The sequence below is a fragment of the Tiliqua scincoides genome, chromosome 2 (assembly GCF_035046505.1).
Source record: "Tiliqua scincoides isolate rTilSci1 chromosome 2, rTilSci1.hap2, whole genome shotgun sequence".
NCBI classification, from domain to species: domain Eukaryota; kingdom Metazoa; phylum Chordata; class Lepidosauria; order Squamata; family Scincidae; genus Tiliqua; species Tiliqua scincoides.
This window is the reverse complement of record NC_089822.1, coordinates 152,770,734-152,791,489: the sequence shown is the minus strand read 5'-3', so window position 1 is coordinate 152,791,489 and position 20,756 is coordinate 152,770,734. Positions and strand designations below refer to the sequence as shown.

The window sequence follows — 20,756 nt, the reverse complement described above, 5'->3', positions numbered from 1 at the left end:
CGAGGTGCGGTGTGGGCGTGGCCTCTGCGGGCTGCCACTCCCGAGCCTCCCCTCGGCCTGGGGGCCAGTCAACGGCCCGCTCGCCGGAAGTGGCGTCGAGCCGAGGGGCGGGGGCGGCCCGCGCCCGCCTTCGTATATGCGGGGAAGTGACGCGGGGCGAGGCTTGAGGAAGTGCGGGGGCGCGCGCGGGGCAGAGCTGGGCGGCGGCGGGCGGCGTTTGGCTACCGGGGACGGCGGCAGCAACGGTGACAGAAGGCGAGGCCGAGGCACGTGCCGGGTAAGGGGCCTCTGGCGGCGTGGGGCGGCTCCGTGGAAGCGCCCTCCTCCTTCTCTTCAGCGGCTGCGGCTCTTCCCCGGCCGTGCCCGCCTAGCGGTGGCTTCTCCGGGCTTCCTGTGGGTCTCTGCTAGGCGAGTGCGGCCTCCGCACCGGGCCGTCTCCAGCTCCTTCGCCGCCTGGTGCGCTGCGTGGCGAGTCGGTTCCCTCCTGGCTTCTGACACAAAGGCGCCGCCGCCGCCGCCTCCTCCCTGAAGTCGCTTTGGGCGGCTCAGCGCCTTGGCTGCTGGAGGCACCGCTTCCTCCTTCCGCCGTCCTGGAGGCGCCTGCTAGTGTCTGGCGGCCCCACTGGGAGTCGCTTCTCCCCCACTCACCCTGTCTCCGCTTGTGTAGGTCTCTCAGAGCCCAATCCAAAGCCTGTCTACTCAGAAGTAAGCCCCATTAGAGTCAGTGGGGCTTGCTCCCAGGAAAGCGTGGATAGGTTTGCAGCCTAAGAACACTACTCAGAAGTAAGCCCCATGAGCGTCAATGGGGCTTACTCTCAGAAAAGCGTGGACAGGATTGGGCTGTCAGGCTGCAGTCCTGTGATGGGATAGGATCTCCACTGATCCCCTCCACACTTACCTGGGAGAAAGCTCCCTTGCCTATATTGGGACTTTCTTCAGAGTAGATATGGTTAGAATTGGGCTGCAAGCCTCTTGTCTTCTGGGTGATGTCTCTCAGCTTAAGCGTCCAGTTATCCTGAGGCTATTGTACCTGTTAGGTCTCTGGAAGTGCATTGCTGCTCTAGACACATGGAGCTATTCTGTGCTGTTTTGGGTAGGTATTGCTAGTCTTCAAAGCAATGAAGTTCTCTTCTTTACACAAGAACATACAAAGGGCCCTGCTGGATCAGGCCAAAGGCCCATCTAGTCCAGCTTCCTGTATCTCACAGCAGCCCACCAGATGCCTCAGGGAGCACACAAGACCCCAAGAGATCTGCATCCTGATGCCCTCCCTTGCATCTAGCATTGCCTTTATTTTCAATTTGTTACACATGGCCCCAACCATTCAAATGTTCTGTCTGGGCGTTTTGGTTTATATGAAGAAAGTTGTTTTTGTTTTTTTAAAATACAAAGCCTTTTTAGCAAACATTGTTTAAGGTTCTAGGTAGGCTAGGGATATGGATCAGGGCTTAATTTGAGTTTGCACTTGACTCTTTAAATCTTGGGCTTCTCTCCTTGATCCAGAGGACCTCATAAAACATCATGAATATATTTATGGCTTAGACTAGGGGTATCAAACTCACTTCATTCAGTGGGCCAAGCAGCATTTGTAATGCCTGCTAAGAGCAGGAAGGGATGTCATTAAGTGGGCCATGACAAGAAATAAGCACTTTGTTCTCAATTAGGAACTCATTAGCTGCAAATGACAGAAGAGAAAATACACACATTTTGATCATATTTTCAATGTATGGGAGATCCAATTATCTTGTGGGCTGCCCTTTCAACTGAAACCTTAGCACAGCTCAGCAGCTGATGAAGATGCTAGGGGAGCCTAAGGACCTGATAAAGAGCTTCCAGGAGCCACATTTGGCCCATGGGCATGTCTGACACCCCTGGGTCAGACCATCTCCACACATCTTGGATTAAAGGATTTCTAGATCAGCAGAAGCAACTACTAGGCAGGTTTGAATCTTTGTATATGGCCTCCATGAAATTACATACTGGTGGATGATTCATATTCTATCAAAGCAATTAACAAAGGCATAGATCTTGCATGGTGTGTTTGTGCTGCTAAAGGGAAGGTGAGAAGAAATACCTTTGTTACCAGAAGTCTTGTGGGGTTAGTTGAAGAGAAATGGGCAGGGATAGTTGAATGTGTAATGAAGATTAATACCCTAGCACAGGGGTGTCAAACTCATTTCTTACGGAGGGCCACATAGCATTCATGATGCCTGCTTGAGGGCCGGAAGTGATGTCATTAGGCAAGAAGTGATGTCATTAAACAGGTCATAACCAAAAATAAACAGTTTTTTTCTCACTTAGAAACTCATTAGCTGCAAATAACAAAAGAGAAAATATAAGAATCTTGATCATATTTCAAGATATGGTAGAGCCCAATTTTCGTGTGGGCTGCCCTTTCAGAAGTAACACCTTAGCACTGCTTAGCAGATGAGAGCCTGAGGGCCGTATAAAAAGCTTCCGCGGACCACATCTGGCCCCCGTCCTTATGTTTGACACCCGTGCCCTAGCACTTAGAAATAATCTTTGGTTTAAGGAAGTGACAGTTTTAGAAAGCTACATGTTCTGTATCCTTATACAGGTTTCTTGTTGAGCAGCCTATATTATATCTTTGAAGATCTTTGTTTTTTGTAGTACGGGCAACCAGGCAAAAATGCAGGATCTTCAGCAGCCTGCATTTGAGTCCTTTTTATGTGCCGTGTGCTAGCTCTACTTATAGATTAGAATGGAAATTTTAAAGGTGGTAATAAGGCTTATTGCCCACATGTGAGCAGTGTGCTTAACATCTGAGACAACAGTGTGTCATGCAACTATAGTTGCTCTTGGCTGTGTGATCATATGTTAATGGGTAAATGCCAGAGAGGGGACTGGAGGTGTGTATTTTTACCTGTGATCGTTGGGCTTTTCATTCAATTAGCTTTAGTCATGTTTTGGCCTTGAATGATGACAGGGATAAGGATAGGGATAAGCGATAAGGATATAATGCCTTCCCCTGGGGGCTGGGGACAAGAATAGGCCCTCAGTTTGGCTGTACTTGTTGTAAGAGGCGACTAAACAGCCACTGGGTAGATGGGACTCATTAGCCTGGGAAGGCAGCTCATCTGAGAGAAGGAAAACTCTGATCCCAAACCTCCACTGCCTTGTGGCTATATCCAGTTATGGAAAAGGCTTCAGGAGACAACCTCGAGGCAAAATCCGGAGCCGGAGTCCCTAAGGCAGTTCACGGCTGTATATAGTCACGCTCTGGCAACTCCTGCGACGCCGCTGGAACCAACCGTATTGGCTTCTGCCTTTCCATTGGACCATTTCAGCGACGTGGAGAGGGGGGATTTGCTGCATGGGTAACAGTCTATCCTCCATATCTACATTACCCAGGCTTCGCGCACTGGAGAGGACACTGCTCCAGAACCATCATTCAGAGCGCGATACCGTGGTCTTCCGAGACTGAAGGATGCCAACAGTATGATGCTTATGGGAAATGTATAGCCTATTCTATTAGCAGTCTTCTAGGAAGAGTTAGAGAAACCCAGTAGGTGCCTTCCAGATTTAGCTACAGGGATTGTGATGCTGAATGTGTTTAATCTAAACGTTCAGTAGCGGGGATGTTGAGAATGGGAGGGAACAGTTACCTGTAGAATTACTCACACTTTGTTTGCAAGGTGCAAGCAAATCCGGGGGAAAACAAATGAACTTGAATACACAGAGAGGAATTCCTGCCTATTATAAGGGGCCCTAAAATACAATTCCTTCAACTGCCACACTTTCTCTGTAGGGTGAGAAAAGTGACATGGGTGTAATACATACTTTGTCTGCATCCTTTCTATAGGTGTGCTGATAGCATTCTGCGGCCTCTGTCATCCAACCTGAGTGCTCTGTAGGTACCTTCCAGTGGGGTTCTAAGTGTTTCATCAAGATTTGATGTAGAAACAATGCTTACGCAATCATAGGATACTGGATGGTGAGCAACATTGAAATTATGTGTGGTAGAAAGTTGTTTCTTGATGTATTCACTCTGTATTGAAAAGCTTTTTCTCAGAACAGAAATTGATACTGTGTTCTGCTATAAGAAATGCATCATTCTTGTCTGTCTTGCAGGCTTTGGGTAAGATAAAGGAAATGTAGGTAAAGCAGTGTTTGTTAAAGTGCAGCATAGGACAGTGGATCCTGAAAATGTTGACCTGCTGCTGCTATGTTGTAGAACTCTTAATTGGCCTAGTGTGTGTTTCAGCTGCTTTGCCAGCCTTGGCTTTGCTCTCTTTGGGCTCCTCCTTGTTGTCACTTGTTCCACCTCTCAGAGCTCAATTGACACCCAGTTCTGACCAGATATCTGGGTCTGGACTTGATGATAGTACAGCCTATATTGGAAGTCAAGGCTCTTGAAATTTTTGCTTTTGTCCTGGTTGATAATTGCAGCTGTGTTTCCATGGTGAGAGCTTGTATATGCTGCACCTTAGAAAACTTGTATCCTCAACTAACACACTCCAGCAGTAAATGTTATCTATTGGGTGACATACAGACCAGGGGTTAGACTCTCACTTTTTTGTACTGAATTAAAGGGTTGTGAGTCATTGCTTGTATGAGAACTGCAACTGGTATAAAAAGATTCTAGCAAAGATAACTGGTACTTAGGAGCTGGAGACTGCTTGAGCAGAAATATATTTGAAAGAGTTTTGTATCAGGCTCTTACTGATGTCTGAAGTCTGCGAACTATCTCACAGCAAAATAGTTGCTATTCTGTAGTAAAAACTAGCAGATATGGTAGAAACCCATGTGAATTGCAGGATTTGGAAATTGGTGATGTCTTGAATCCCCTGGCTGATTTGTGCAGGAAATGGGGGTAAGTGGGGGCAACTCCCTACTGATTCCTTCCTTCCTTGTTGCTGCATAGTGCATTATCTCTGAGGCTAATAGGATCTCCAGCCCATTCAGATTGAACCTTCTGCCAAAGTGAATTAGTGGCTCAGCCTCAGGGACTATCCATGTGAGGCTTCTGCTCTTCTCCTCGGCAGCACTTTTCCCTAGTGGAAAGCCTTATGTTGTCTTGCAGTGCTGAGTGTTTCTCTGTCTGGATTGCAACCTGTCTAGATTGTACATCCTTGAAAGATCTCAAGACTCTGCTTCCCATGGACTCCTTCTTTCCTCTAGAAACATCCTGAGGATGAACGTATATTTGTAGGGACTGGGTGAGCAGGAACGGTCTGGTCTATCAGTAAATAGATGGGAGTAATGCTAACAAGCCACAGGCTGTAGAGTTATTCTAGAAAGCTGTCTTGTGTATTAGGTCCAGCACTGGTCATGTCCGACTAAGGGCTGCTTTGCTCATTACTGTTTCCCTTTATACCAGGGGTTCTTAATCCTTTAACGATTAGAGACCCCCAATGGATTGTCTAGTGTATCTCCATACTGCCTTTGCCAAACTGGCAAATCATCACCATTGTCATTATGACTTAGGTATCAATAGCTTGGTTAGCTAGGAACATGGATAGCTAGGAACAAAATGCTTCAGCCTGTATTGATGATGGTGATAGTTAATTAATCCATTGGTTCTCCCACTTTTAGCACTGGGATCTACTTTTTAGAATGAGAATCTGTCAGGACCCACCAAAAGTGACCACCATTTTCATCATGCAGGAAAATTTTTAATAATCCTAGGGTGCAATCCTACCCACACTTACCCAGGAGTAAGTCTCATTGATTAACATTGTTAGAAGAATATACATAGTAGCTTGTTAAAAATACAGGTCTGTAACATTTTCCCAAATACAGTCACATACCATGGTAGCATCAAGTCTAATATATTAAAAATAAAATATTGAAATGATTAGGAACCCACCTGACCCACAGTTTGAGAAAAACTGATCTAATCTAACAATAATTTTTTTGGTTAAATTGTTCAGAGGTTGCATCCCATATTCCATTTGGTTCCTGTACTCCCAAGGGGTATGGTACCTGCTGTATACCTTTTTATGTAGAGATATCTCCATGTACAAAAATGTGAGTTGGCCCTTGATCTAAAGTCCTTTGGCTAATATTGGTATATTTTAAACCAATAATGCATGATTGTTGGCATGACAGTTGGCATCTGTCAGCTTCTGACTGTTGTAACCCAGTGAATGAGACGGCCCTTTATTGCTGCTTGGAACACAAGCTCTTCATTATGAGACAGAACTAGAATTGAATCAACCCTTATGGATATGGTTAAATACCCTAATCATTTGAGGGCAAGGAAACTTTTCTATGAATTACCAACTAGCTACCTTTCATCTGGAGTATTCTGGGAATTGCTTGACACTTCAGATTATACTCCCTTTTGGGTTAGCCTTATTAATGCAGGAATGGCTCTTAGTTCAGGTGGTGTTAATACAGTTGCATTGAGCTTCTCTCACAAAGCTTTATTTAGGCCTAGAGATGCTCCTGTTCTTAGAAAATGTCTGTCTGTTCTGAATTAGTACAGAAAGTGTTTTGAGTAGCCATGGAGGATGCAATATTGGATCATTCTTTCCCTGATCAATCCTCCTTGCACTTTGCAGGCTTTTCAGTTCAGCCCAAACAAAAATTTCTTCAAAAGTTTCCTCCAAGTTTGTTTCCTTCCCTCCCACCCAACCTGAAATTCATTTTCTTTTAATCTCTAGTATAACCTCTTTCTTCTGGATGGAGTGCAATAATCTCACGTTCAGTACAGTTAAGGGAAAAACCTGGACTTAATTATGAATGGAGGCATACAGATTTGTATTAATGTTATCAACATGTATGTACTTGTTTGTAGGTGATCCTTGTAGTTCTTAATTGGCTGCTAACTGTTTTGGTAGAGCTGTGAGTTAGAAGAAATGTATTCTGTAGTATCTACTGACAGTCATATATAGGAGCTATTTTTACCCAGGTACTGGAGGGGGAGAAATAGGGGCAGTTGAAAGTTCTGCCTATAAGGTAAGGTAGTTGTGAGTCTGTGGCATTTGCACTGCTTTAGAAACTAAATTCATGATTACCTTACAGCTGGGTTTGGATGTACAAGGGTTTATTGAAAAACAACTTATGTGCCCAGAATGACATCCACAAATATTCTTAGCATAATTTAAGATGAAAAATTAGGAGTGTTTAACGAATAATTGGTGTTAGCTTCAGTCTCCAATCCCTCCTCCTAAGCAGGACAGGATGGTGAAGAACATGGGGAATGCTAGGCAGAAGGGCCAAATGAGACAGTAATACCTTCTTGGCCCATCTGGCTTATTAATTTCAACCAAGTGTTATTCACAGGTTTCCAAGGTTTTTTTTTACATCTAGGATGAATAGAAACTTGTTTTGAAATCAGAGTTGTAATTATCAGGTGCTAAATTCCATGACTGAACTTGTGGACAGATGTAATGAGTGCAGTACTGCTCAGGCTATCTGTGAAGAATTACACTTGTGACATTTTTTTTATGGTTAATAACTAGAAATATATAATTTTGCAGCGATGGTAGATATGGAGCAGACCTCTGCCAAGCAAGTTATATAAATGATGGCTGTTCTTTATTCTTTAACAATAGTTAATACTTTTTACACAAGTTCATGTTGTATTTTCTTAGTTTTTGACTGCTGTGCATCCTACCTTTCCATGCACTGGAATAAAATGATGTTGTGGCACCTTAGTCTTAACAGGTGTGATACAAGCTTTTGTATTCTAGAACCCAATTGCCTGATGCTTAAAACATAGTTGTGACCCTTCTGATCCTACTGTTAACAGCTATTTCCCTGCGTCACTATGTGTACATATGCACACTGCCAACTGAGGATACCCTTCATGTATTTGAAGTGGGTTCTAGTTGACTTAAATGTATGTTACAATAGACTGTTAACAGTAAACCCATATGAACAGTGGCACTTTAGCCCCATTCTCCTTTGGGGAACGTACTGAAGTTGGCATTTTTACCAGAGCTTCATAAGCACAATATTTGGTTTTGCTACAGGGCCTTCTTGAAACCTTAATGCCACAATTCCTATGAGTGTCTGTCTCTCTCCCCAAATCTGTTGTCTTTTCTAGAACTCTTTTCTTACAAGAGTTGATACTCCCTCTACTTTGCTTGAAAAGATACAAAGTCTTAACTTGAAATGTAGAGTTCCCTGTTCTCTATATTGCATGCTACATCACCACTGCAGATTTTATGAGCAGAGAGTGTGGGATAAATGAGTACTGGGGTTGCTTTGCCTATCATTTGGAAATGGTAGGTAGCACCATTATTTCTTTAAGGCAGTCTTTATCCTATTGACCTTTAGTAAACTGTTTTCTTCCTTCAAGGAAGTGGCTTAGGGAATTTTGGCAAGCTCTTTACTGAAACAGGGCCTTCCTCTGTGACTTGAAGTTGCACATGGAGGTGTGTGCCGGGATTCTGTGTTGTGTAGGAATGCTTCTGGGTTGGTGAGAACCTTAAGGACTTTACCTCTCAAAGGCTGTTTCACTGTGTTCCAAGAGGGTTAGTCCCCTGGCTTTGGGGCTGTAAAGGGCAAGTATTTGGATATTTTTTTGATGGTGCTGCAGGCATTGTGCCTTCTTTCTGCAGCATGCAGAATCCCTATACTTAACAATTAGTGCTTCTCTTGTGTGCATGATCTCTCTTTGTGGTGCTTTTCAAAGACCATGAAATTCATTTTCTGGAGTAGTTTCCTATATGTAATGTACTTATGGATTTCAGAATTGAAAGGGTACATATATGTAGTTAAGCTGGGGTCAAGAGTACTTATAGATCCTATTGTTCGTTGCTTTTAGATGGGTTTTAGAGCAGGAGGAGGGACAGCAGTTCACTCAGTAGTACAGTTTGGGATTACAAGGTGGAAATGTGGTTGAAGTAGTAGCTGCTCTCTTAATGACAAGTATGAAATCCTGCTCAGCTGCTTCTAGGGCAGTGGTTCTCAACCTTTAGCAGCCTGCAGACCACTGAGACAAATGTTGGAATTGTTGTGGACCACATGCAACCCCTTCCATCTCCACCACACAAAAAATTACAATTCAATTTGGTAGTCCATGGGGGAGCACTCAGTGAGACATTGGAAATGCCAGCTGCGGGTGTGTGTGTGTGTCGTCCATTTTCTGACTGCTCTGGTGGTCCATGGGGAAGCATCTTGCCAACCTCCAGCAGCTAGCACTTCAGCACCAAAGAGGGCAGAGAATGGACTACCCACAGCCACAGTTGACACTTCAGTGATCCATAAGGGAGCACTCACTTGGCAGGACACAGAAGTGATCAAAGATGATCATCTTTTTTTTCCTGAGCCCTCAGGGACCACCTGTGGTCCCCGGACCATGGGTTGGGAACCACTGTTCTAGGGAAAGGACAGTGAGATAAGAAAGAAATCTGGCAACTGCTTAGTCAAATGCATGAAGGAAAGCAACTGAGTTGTGCTAAGGGCAGCAACTTTTCAGTCATGTCCAAAGCATCTGGTCACACCCTTGGAATGAGCCAGCTTCCTGATTGGAGTGGGAGGGGTGTGCTACTTTCTGGTGCTGTAGGGTTGGGCTGTATTATCTTAAGCTACTTCTAGTCACTGTAGCTTGTTGATCTGCCTTAAGGGGCAGTCCAACTGATGGGGGGGAAGGCTGCTATTTTTCCGAAAGCTTTCCTTTCTGAAGGGTCCTGGGAATGGATGTCACCAAGCAAGCAACTGCTTATATTTGCATAGTCGTTATGTTCATGTAGGAGAGACAGAGGGGAGCTACTCCTACAATTCACTGTGCTTATGAACTAAATTCTTGAAATTGTTCATGAGGGTCTCGGCTGTGTTTCAGTTAGTACAAGGAAGGAACAGTGATACTTAACTGCTTATTAAGGAGTTTGAGCAGTGCCTGGTTTGCTTCTGGCAGAAACTAAATCTTATAATAATTTGACCATTTTGATGACCTCTCCCACATTAAAAGGAACTACTTATATGTGATATTCAGATTTCTAAGTAGCTTTGATTTTTACCCGCAACACTTTTTCAGCCAGCAGTAAAGGGTAGCGCTGATGCTGCAGTAAAAAATAAACAATTCCTGACCTCTTCACATTGTCTTTACGTAGCTCTTATCTGAACAGTAAGTTGGGCGACCAAGGGGCCCTGTTTTCTGAGGAGATCCCAGGAAAGATTCTTGTGTGTCATAGCTAGTCTCCTGACACCTGAGTTGCAAGAGCAACTTGGCAACTGTTGTGAGAGAGGCAGTAATGAGTTGCTGCTGCTAGATTAAGTGCCCTGAACACCCATGGAGGAGGGTGAGGGTAGCGGTGGCCTCTTGCCCATATTGCTTCCTTGGAAGTGATGCATTCTTCTCTTGGCAAGCCAGAGACCCATTCTTTGTGACCTGTGCTTTCTGATTTGACAGAGGACCCAAACCTAAGTACTTGGCCATGCTTGTGTAGTTTTTTTCTTCCAATAAAATGTTATTCAGGCTGTGTTCATGCCCAAGAACCCTGATATTTCAACCCCACATGGTTAAAAACTGTAAACCACATGACTTGAAGCCTTTCAGAATGAGCCAGTGGGGCAAAGTGTTTCTCATGCAACCTTTAAGTTTTCTTGTTCAAAGAACAGACACCAATAAGGCTTTCTCAAAAGAAGTTTATGTACAATGTAATATGCTTCTGCCTTGATTTACCAAACCTAGTATGTGTGAGATTTGCTCACTTTTGTCTGAGGTTGTTCAACTTTCTACAATTGCTTGCTAAAGTTCCTTTGTGGCACCAGTTCATGAGACCTCATTCTATCATCAACTGGTGGCCAACTTTCTAGTGCACCTAGAACTGGAAAGTGCCCACACCACCAGTGGTTTAGCTCCAAGAATACAGTTGGGTGCTGTGCTCAGAAGGACCAAGAGTAGAGAAGGTCTCACCTTGAAATCTCATTAGGTGAAGTGTAGAGCTTCTGAAGACTCGTTGGCTCAGGCAGAATGTCTTGAAGTCAGATGTGTTTAATGGGACTTAAACATTTAGCATCTTGGAGTTATTTCTTAGTTTCATGTTTGAAGCAAACAGTCTGGCTTTGTTTCACTCTCTCACTAGTCATGGGTTCATCTTGCCTGATCTAGCTGCCTGATCCACTCTTCAGACTATGTAAATAAGTGTAGAAGAAAGGTATCTTCCAAGACTGGACAGGTAGATTCTGCTGTGTAGTGTGTTCCAGGTTTCAAGCATACTTCACCCTCCTCTTACTGGGTCCTTTTAGCATTCGCCACTGTCTGTTGGCAAGGTTGCAGCCCTAGTTCTGACCTCTGCATGTTTATGTAAAGTGAGTCTGAGGAGGAAAGACACAGAGGAAGCAGGGTGGGGGGGAAAGTAATGTAGGGAGCAGCAACCTCCCTTTTATGCAGTGTATCTGTAAAAAGTCACAGTCCTGGCCTCATTAACTGCCAGCAGCACAAGGGAAGCAAATTCCAAAGCCTTTGAAACCCTGTCATTTGAAAACACTGTCTCAGACTGTTTTTAGGCTTCTCAAACCATCCCCCCTGTGATGAGCTGTGACTTCAGAGGGCACTAGCAGCATACAGAAGAGTTGGGAGTGTCTGAAACTGGGATTATTATTATTTTTATTTAGTTTGTCAAACATGACACATTTACATTGAAAAAAGAAAAAAAGAACTATATATACTCTAATGGTGTAGCAAGAGCGAAGCCAAAAAATTCTAACTACTTATATTTTATATATATATATAAAGTTTAAACATTAACAAATGTTAGTCTATGTTATTATCTAATCCTTTAAAACTAATCTTCAAATCCATAATACATTAAATTATTATTTTCTCTGTTTCAAAAAGTCAGTAATTGGTTTCCAATTTTTCAAGAAGTTTTTTGTTGAGTTCTCTTTAAGTAAAGTTGTGAGTTTGTCCATCTCAGCAAAGTTCGTAAGTTTTGTCCACCATTCTTCTATCGAGGGTATGTTTATAGTCTTCCAATATTGAGCATAGAGTATTCTGGCAGCGTTTATCATGTACAAAAATAAAACTTCACTTTTTCTTTCCATATATTCATCTGTCATACCTAATAAAAATACTTCTGGCTTCAACTGTACATTTGTTTTTAAGATCAACTGTATCTCTGCATGAATTTGTAACCAATATTTTTTTACTTTTGAACACGTCCATCACATGTGGTAAAAGGTTTCCTCTTGTTTCTTACATTTCCAACAACTATTGGACATACTTTCATACATTTTGGCTAGTTTACTTGGTGTCACGTACCATCGATAAATCCTTATATATGTTTTCCTTAATTCAGAGTAAATTTTATCTGTTTTATCCATAGTTTCTCCCATCTGTCCATTGAGAGTTCATGGCCCACATTTTTCGCCCACTGGATTATGCATTCTTTGACCTGTTCATCTACTGTTTCAAATTTCAAAAGCAATTTATATATTTTAGATATTACGTGCTCATCTGATCTTAGTTGTTTCTCCAATATTGACTCTCCCTCTTCAAAGCCATATAATTTTTTATCAGTTTTAAATCTTTCTAATAATTGTAGATACATAAACCATTGGCAGTCAAAACCCTCTGCAATCAGTTCTTCTCTAGATTTCAACATACATTGACCTTGGTTAAAATTGAATATATTCTTATACAATAACCATTTGTCTCTTTGTGCTATTCCCAAACCAAAATGTGCTTCTTGTGGTGAGGTTGAGAGAGGGATTTTATTTTAAAACCTTGTTTTAACAATTCCATATCTTCCACAGTGCATGTCTAACATAATGATTCTTAAATTCCATATTCACTTTCAGCTTATCATACCAAAGATATCCGTGCCAACCAAATCTTAAATCATATCCTTCTATCTTCAACAATTTTTTATTTTGCAGCAATAGCCATATTTTAAGCCACAGAAAACAACATGATGCATAATAGGTCTTCAGGTGTGGCAGTCCTAAACCTCCTCTTTCTTTTGTATCTTGCAAAATCTTAAATTTCACTCTTGGTTTTTTCCCTTGTCATATAAAACCTGTCACATCTTTCTGCCATTCTTTAAAAAGTCTATCAGAAAGTAATACTGATATATTCTGGAAAAGAAAAAGCATTTTCGGTAATACATTCATTTTGATTACAGATATCCTTCCCAAAAAAGATAATTTCAATCTTTCCCATCTTACAAAATCTTTATTGAATTCACACCAAACTTTAACATAATTATTTTGAAATAACATACAATTCATATTTGTCAAAATAATACCTAAATACTTAATCTTTTTTTCCTGCTTTGAGCCCAGTTTTATTCATCAACTTTGATTGGTCTTGTATGTTCATATTTTTGGATAAAATTTTAGTTTTCTGTTTATTTATCTTAAATCCTGCTAATAATTAAGATTTCTTCAACTTAACCATCAACAACTTGATGTCTTTTAAAGGTCTTTCTAAGATCAAAACCATATCATCTGCAAACGCTCTTAATTTGAAGCATTCATTTTTAATCTTTGCACATTGTAGTCTTTCATCTTGTCTGATACCTCTACACAAAACTTCTAAGGCAAGTATAAATAAAAGTGGTGACAGTGGAAATCCCTGTCGTGTTCCCTTTTGGATCTCAAACACTGTTGATAGTTCTCCGTTTACCACTACCTGCACAGTTTGTGCTGTGTAGATTGATTTTATCCATTGAATAAAATTCCCTCCAAAATTCATCTTCTCTAAGACGATAATCAAGGAAGTCCAGCTCAAATTGTCAAACACCTTCTCAAAGTCTAAAAAAATCAATGCTAATTATTTCTCTATTCTTTTATCATAGTACTCCAACAAATCCAATACTATTCTGATGTTAGCACTCATGTGTCTTTTTGGTATAAAAACCACATTGATCTTCATGTATAAGATTTTGTAATATCTTCTTCATTATAGTTGCTAAAATTGCTGTAAATATTTTACAATCATTATTCAACAAGAAATAGGTCTGTAGTTTTTTATGTCCATCAAATCCTGTCCTCCTTTAGGAATCAAAGTTATATTTGCTGCTTTCCATGAATCTGGCATTTTCCCAGTCTGCAAAATATCATTCATTGTGTTAAGCAATGGCAGACTTACTTCTTCTTCTAAACATTTATAAAATCTACCTGTTAGGCCATCTGGACCCGGAACTTTATCTGTATTAATCTTCTTTATTGCCTCTACAACTTCACATGGAGTTATTCTATTTAGAATTTTTCTTTGTTTTTCAGACATTTTTGGTAGCTTTTGTTTATCCAAGTAGGTCTTGGAAACTGAGATTATAATGGCACCCCACATATGTATTAACTTCCTATTCACTGCCTTAAGTGACTGAAAGCTTCCCCTGCCGCTCTTCTCACTCTTCATTCTCCTTCCCTCTATTTGCAGCTGCCTAGCCGGCTTCATTTGGCCTTCTTTGAAAGGGACTCTACAATAAGCTGCACTCTCTCCCTTTTCCCTCGCTTCAGTTTTTGACAGATGCTGCTAACATTGACCCCCCCCCCCTTGGAGTTGTGAGGCTCTTGGCTTATGTGGAATACAGTTTGTTGCATTGGCTAGCATGCATTTATGGAGAATAGTTGCAGGTTAAGGTGATTTGCTTCCAACTCGGGGGGGGGGGGGAATTATCCAGCAAGTTCTTTACTCCAGCAGCAGGGATCAAAGTGCAGATGGTCACACCTGCACTTCATGTGTTCATGAGGCTGAAAATACTTCTGCCAGAATATCACTTCATGGGAATGGATCTATACCAACCTTAATTTTCGTAAAGTTTTCAGAACACCTGGGCAGTATTCATCTTTGCACAAGGATTTTTTAAGTATAAAAAGTGCCTATTAACTGAAGCAGTCTTCTCTCCCCACCCCAGACATAGGAAGTTTATAGACATGGCTGAACAAGAACCCACCCCTGAACAACTGGCCCAGATTGCAGCTGAAAATGAAGAAGATGAGCATTCTGTCAACTACAAGCCCCCTGCCCAGAAGAGCATCCAGGAGATTCAGGAACTAGACAAGGATGATGAGAGTTTACGCAAGTACAAAGAAGCCCTGCTGGGAAATGTCACTATTGCTACTGGTGAGTTCCTGCAGGGGGCTCTGTTTGTGGTGTTCTACCCTGCCTCCAGCCCAACAAATTGGGCAGTACTCCATGAAGGCTGGTTGTTCAGCCTGTTTCCATTTGAATGCAAGTGTGAAATCCATCTGGCCTAGGTCAGGATTTGGGTTTCTGAGCAAAAAAGCTTGTGAGGTGTAAGTAGGATGGTCTTAAGAGTGGCACTGCCTACCAATAAATACAAAATTTAAACTTGGAATAAACTGTATAAAGAAAACTGATTTATAACCATAGCTAAAGTGAACACAGTTTTGCCTGAGACTTGCCTTTGAAAGAATATTGAATGGGCCAGGAGAAGCTGAAGCCTTGTGAGGAGTATACTTCTTCTGGGACCGTGGAAGTGTAGGACATGAAATATCTTTGCCCTTCAGTTCTGGAATCTATCTGTGCTTGATATCATTCTTCCAGTCCTAGGATCTAGAAATATCCCAGAGGCTCTTGGGCTTCGGGATGTATTGCAACCTAACATACACATGGAGCAATGCTAGTCTTGCTGTGATTGTGGGAAGAAGCTTTACTCTGGCTGTCAAATGAGACTGGAAGTTGGCTTGTATGTGCTCTTAATAACAGGTGTCTCATCTTCCGTTTCAGATCCCAAGGCTCCAAATGTGGTGGTAACAAAACTGACACTGGTTTGTGGCAGTGCCCCTGGCCCCTTGGAGTTGGACCTGACAGGTAAGCAGGTTAGACTGGAACTTGTGATCTGTTCTATGGAGGTGGGCTAGCAGGCTCAGAAAAAGAGCCTATTTTGCATCCACACTGCACTGGGAACAGCAGATACAGCATGCTGTTTCTCAGTCCTGCCAGGTTGAAGACTCAGATTTCTGTTCAGTGACCTGAGAGAGGTCACTATCAGACTTCAGACACTTGGAAGAGATGAGTCTTTATGCAGGTTCATATGATGATGGTTTAAATCTCTTTTTAAATGGAGCAGGATTGCGTTTTTCTAAGAACTGGGATTATTCTAATATGGCACACTAGTGAATAGGATCTGAAGAATCCCAACTCATGTTACTGTATTTATCTTCACCTTGTTTTGGATTAAGGGGTTTGTTCATATTCTAATTTTGTCCACAGTTTTAAAGCTTTCTGATAAGATGACCCTTTGAGGATATCTTCCAATTGCCTGAAAGCTTTCATAAGGTCAGACTATGGGGACAGTTTTGTAGGCAAACTGATAGTGTTACAGAATTGGAAAAAAGCTACTACTGTTCATTGGTACAACTATGGATAGTGGATCTGTGCTCTTTGGTGTGTTTGAATGGACCACCTATAGCTGCCTTCTGAAAATGGACATCTGTAAGAACATCTTGAAATCCTTTACTGACCTGTTGCTTAATGTACTGGATTCTGCTGTAATCAGAGTTTGGCCATTCTCAAACTTTCATTGTCTGTTTTCCTGTGAGACTTCTGGTTATTTATCCCTTGCTACTCCCATCCATTCTTGGTGACTGTAATGTGTTGTGTGTTTATTTAGTGAGAGGGATAGCGCTAGCAATAGAAATGAATTCGTACTCTTGATTAATAGAGATCAGATAAATTTAGTAGAACTGCTATACCTACTTGAGGACAGTCTGATTCCTGCCACCTTCTTGCCATTCAGGTGTCCTGGAGAGTTTCAAGAAGCAGTCATTTGTGCTGAAAGAAGGTGTTGAGTACCGGATAAAGATCTCCTTTCAGGTAAAGCCACTTGAGAATGCAGTAGGCTGATTCCTTCTAGTAACTAAGCATGGTAGAGTTAGGATATCTTGTTTTGCTCTTACTGTGGGGTGGGATTGTGCCAAGGAAGTGCATGTTGCTGATATCTTTTTTTTTTTTTACTTTAGGTGAACAAGGAAATTGTGTCTGGGTTGAAGTACATTCAGCACACATTCAGAAAAGGAATAAGAAGTAAGTGCTTGCAGAGGGTGGGAGCAACCTTTGGGCAAGGATCCCATTCTTTTCAACATCTCTTCTGTTGTGGTATGGCGGGGGGGAAACCCTTTGAGATATGGTTTTTCAGGATAGTTTTGTCCATTCTGGGTTCAAGCTGATCTCAAAAATGGAACCTAATGCAGAGAGTGTGCGATATACTTGCCTGATTGCCAGGCATGGAGGAGGCAAATCAAGTTTCTTGCCTTGGCAGGCTCACCATTGTTTATGGTTGAGGAGATTCATTCATGCATTTTTAAGAACTCTTGTTCATGGCTTGCATCTCTTTTTCTCCTTCCAGTTGACAAGACTGACTACATGGTTGGGAGCTATGGGCCACGTGGTGAGGAGTATGAGTTCCTAACCCCTATAGAGGAAGCCCCCAAGGGTATGCTGGCCCGGGGCAACTATAATATCCAATCCAAATTTACAGATGATGACAAGACAGACCACCTTTCCTGGGAGTGGAACCTGACCATCAAGAAAGATTGGAAGGATTAGCCCTTCCATGGCCAAATCCCAAGAGTTGCTCAGACAGTGGCTACAGTAGAAACCCCACCCTGTACCAAAGTGCTGGCATTGGACACCCTTCCCTTTTCCCTTTTTAGCTCACCAAGAAGACATCTTGGCTCAATGTCCCACATGTGTTTCCTCCCAAGAATCACTGAAAGAAATTGACCAAACATACACTGTCTGCCCCAAGCATGGAGCAGGAGTGCTCCCTGTCCTTTCTCTTGAATAAGAAGCTTAGGCTTGTTCCATTGCTGCTTTTGACCCACTGGAATAGATTTCAGGCAGGTGCTAAAGGGAAAGCAGTGTTCCTGCCTGTGGGGGGAGAGGATTTGGAGGCCCTCCTGTCTCTGGTCAATGGGTGAAGTGCTGAAGAATCTTGTTTCCATGCAAAACTGGCAACTGCTGCCCCAGTTGTTTCCATGCGCAATCATGTCCATGGCCTACCCTCTTCCCCTGGGACATGGCTTGGCTCTCCATTTGTGATGGTTTCCTGTAACCATGATGCCTTAATGTGTGTAACGTACATCCTCCAGGGAGGGGGCCTCTAATCTTGTTACACTTTTTTATATGCGCTCCTATCCCGTCCATATACATCCCTCCAGTTTTTTGATTCACATCTTCTGGCCAGGCCCTTCATCTTGCTGTGGCTGATGTCTTCAAGGGCGTGAGCAAGATTCAGAACCCTTGCAAGCTTCCTATGGTCAGAGAAGCATTTGCTTCTAGCTTAGGGGGCGGGGCCTGTGGGTGGGCACAGAAGTGACTGGTGCCACTGTCACTCCCATGTTACTTCTATCCCACTTAAACCGACTGCAGGCACTGAAGTCCCAGGGAAGCTCTGGGTTTCTGGGCTGGAAGATGGATTGGCCTAAATCAGCTGCTGCTTACCTAATCCGAACAAAGGACAAATGTATTCAAGAGCAGTGAATGCCTTCTGTAACTGTTCTGCCTTTTGAAATCACGTGCCTGGCCTGTCAGTATTTATTATTGCCTTGATTAGATTCCTTTCCTTCACAATGCCTGAGCAGCCCAACACCCCAGCAAAACCCCACTGACCTGGCAGTTGAGGAAGCAGGAGGTCCACAGGGCCTGAAGGCCTCTTCTCCTTGCTGGATGGGCATGCCAGAGCTTAGCAGCCCTATTCAGTGGGATACTGGGACCAAGTGTGTGGTTCTCTTTCGTAGCTATGTCTTTGCCCTGACCCCTGTTTCCCATCTCCTTCCCCTAGGTGATTTTTGTTTGATGCATTTTTGTCTGTAAATCTTAGGACTTGGATTAACAGATTTGAAATCATCAGCTTTCCCTTTTCTGACAGTTAAATAAAATATTGAAACTGAGTGTGTGGCCTCCTTTAATTGCCTGCAACTGTCCCCTTTCTTTCCCAACACATTATCAAGTATAATCATAAAAGAAATGGTATTCTTTGACACATTCCATATTCTCTTCTACAGGGAACAGTGTTGTCCACCTATCTGTCTCCTTTATTTTAAAGGCCTGTTTTCACAGACCTCTTTTTCAACATCCCACAGATAGAACTCCTGTATGGCAAGCAGCCAGAACACTTGCTCGCCTAAGCACATCCTTGCCCACAGTTGGTCAGTGTGCATGATGGCTGTTTGAAGTAACTCATCTGAAGAAGTTCACCTTGTGGAGAGCTTTCATGATCAGTGGTACTACACTGACATTTTTTTACACCATAGATTTGCTCTGTATTTTATGACTTCTACCTAGAGAGGGAGTTAATTATTGCATTTCAGAGTGGAAAAAGTGCTTCACATGGTATTATCCTGATGTAAACGTTACAAAAACCCTGTAAGATAGCAGCATCCCTATGTGTTGCTCAGGCTAAGAGGGAATGGCTTGCCTGAGGTTGTCTAGTGAGTTCTTGGTAAGAGGTGAGATTCAAACCAGGTAAGGTGAGATTCAAACCAGGTAAGTCCTGACTCAGTCCTAAGACTCAGTCTTAGCCACTATGCTACAGCAGCTCTCAGCAGACTGTTCTAAGCAGTGGTGTCAGCTTCTGGACCTAGGAAGGGCTCATGCAAGGTATCCACATTAGATTCCCTCTAATAAGAAAAGGTAGGATGTGAAAACAATTCCTCATGCTCTGTCTGAACTTCTTGGATGTTCTGTGCTATGAGACTGTTAGTGTTAGGCTAGTGGGCTTAGGTGGATCAGAGTCCACTGGACCCTGCTGTAGGTTCCATTGTACTGTTTGAATAGTAACTGGTCAGAAGCCTCTGTTAGTAAAGCATGAATTTGATATCCTTCCCTTGATGTTCTCTCTGTCACACCTCAGCTGCTGCTATTCAGACATCTATAGCCTTTGAACAAAGAGGTGTGATTTGCCAATTAAGAGCACTAGCTGTTGATAGATATGTCCTACATGAACATAGGATGTTGAGGCATCCTATGTTGAGGCTGAACAATATTGCCTTCATGTTCTGTCAGTTGTGAAACTGATTGTGTCCCTTGACCATTTTAGGGCTTTTTCAGTGTGCCATGAGAGAAGTTGAAAACAGCTGCTATAGAATAATGGGACTGCCATAGTCAAGCTGGTGAATGATCTATGCCAGGGGTAGTGGTAGTGTTTCCCTGTTGATTCTGCAGGTCGTCTTAATGGCCTTTAATACTATTGACTGTGGTATCCTTTTGGGGGACTGCTTTCATGGTGGCTCTAGTCCTTCCTGGAAGGTAGAACCCAGAGGGTGGTGCTGGGGGGGCTGCTGTTTCAATTGTTGGTCTCTCAAGGTTCCATCTTGTTCCCCATGAGTTTAACATCTACATGAAACTAGTAGGAGAGGTTTTTCCAGAGATTTGGGTTGAAGTTTTATTGGCATACTGATAACACCAAGGTCTTTCCCCTTTTTCCTGTGATCTGGGGAGGCAGGAGAGGCTCTGAACAAATGCCTGAACTTGGCCCACATGCAGTCCATTGCTAATAAGCAGAGAGTGAATCCAGACAAGTTGAGGTGTTGCTGATCATTAGGGCAAGCAACTTGGGTGTTCAGCCTATTCCAGATGGGGTAGTACTCGCCTAAGAGATTTGGTGTTAAGAGTGTGCTCCTGGATCCAGTCTTGCACCTGATAATAGGTGTAGGTTGCAAATTTTCAGCTGGTGCACCAACTTGTGCCCCTTTCTCAGAAAGGTAGATTTGGCCACTGTAATGCTTGCCTTAGTAACAGCTAGACTGAATTATTGCAGTGTTCTTTATGTGGGGCTACCCTTAAAGAGCTATCCTTAAAGTTTTTATTTTGTGATTTTGTTATATTTGAATATTGATGTGAGCTGCCTTGAAGCCCCAAGTAC

General features: G+C 42.6%; 1 protein-coding gene across 2 annotated transcripts; it reads left to right on the top strand.

The window, feature by feature from the left end:
• The first annotated feature begins 158 nt into the window (after window positions 1–158).
• On the top strand, window positions 159–18,783 carry ARHGDIA (Rho GDP dissociation inhibitor alpha). Of its 2 annotated transcripts, none has more exons than XM_066614569.1 (6): window positions 159–277; window positions 14,781–14,989; window positions 15,617–15,700; window positions 16,629–16,705; window positions 16,852–16,915; window positions 17,238–18,783. In XM_066614569.1, the coding sequence occupies exons 2-6, from the start codon at window positions 14,800–14,802 to the stop codon at window positions 17,435–17,437; spliced, it is 615 nt and encodes a 204-aa protein (XP_066470666.1). In that variant the 5' UTR covers window positions 159–277; window positions 14,781–14,799; the 3' UTR covers window positions 17,438–18,783. The 2 variants fall into 2 exon arrangements, with proteins under 2 accessions (XP_066470666.1, XP_066470667.1); XM_066614570.1 differs by having other exon boundaries at window positions 166–266.
• The last annotated feature ends 1,973 nt before the right edge of the window (window positions 18,784–20,756 follow it).

What these genes read in the sequence shown, in the direction of transcription:
- ARHGDIA (XM_066614569.1), top strand. Translation starts at nt 14,800, where the DNA reads ATGGCTGAACAAGAACCCACCCCTGAACAACTGGCCCAGATTGCAGCT. An exon ending in CTTGGAGTTGGACCTGACAG is followed by an intron (nt 15,701 to 16,628) that starts GTAAGCAGGTTA and finishes CTTGCCATTCAG; the next exon opens with GTGTCCTGGAGAGTTTCAAG. An exon ending in GGATAAAGATCTCCTTTCAG is followed by an intron (nt 16,706 to 16,851) that starts GTAAAGCCACTT and finishes TTTTTACTTTAG; the next exon opens with GTGAACAAGGAAATTGTGTC.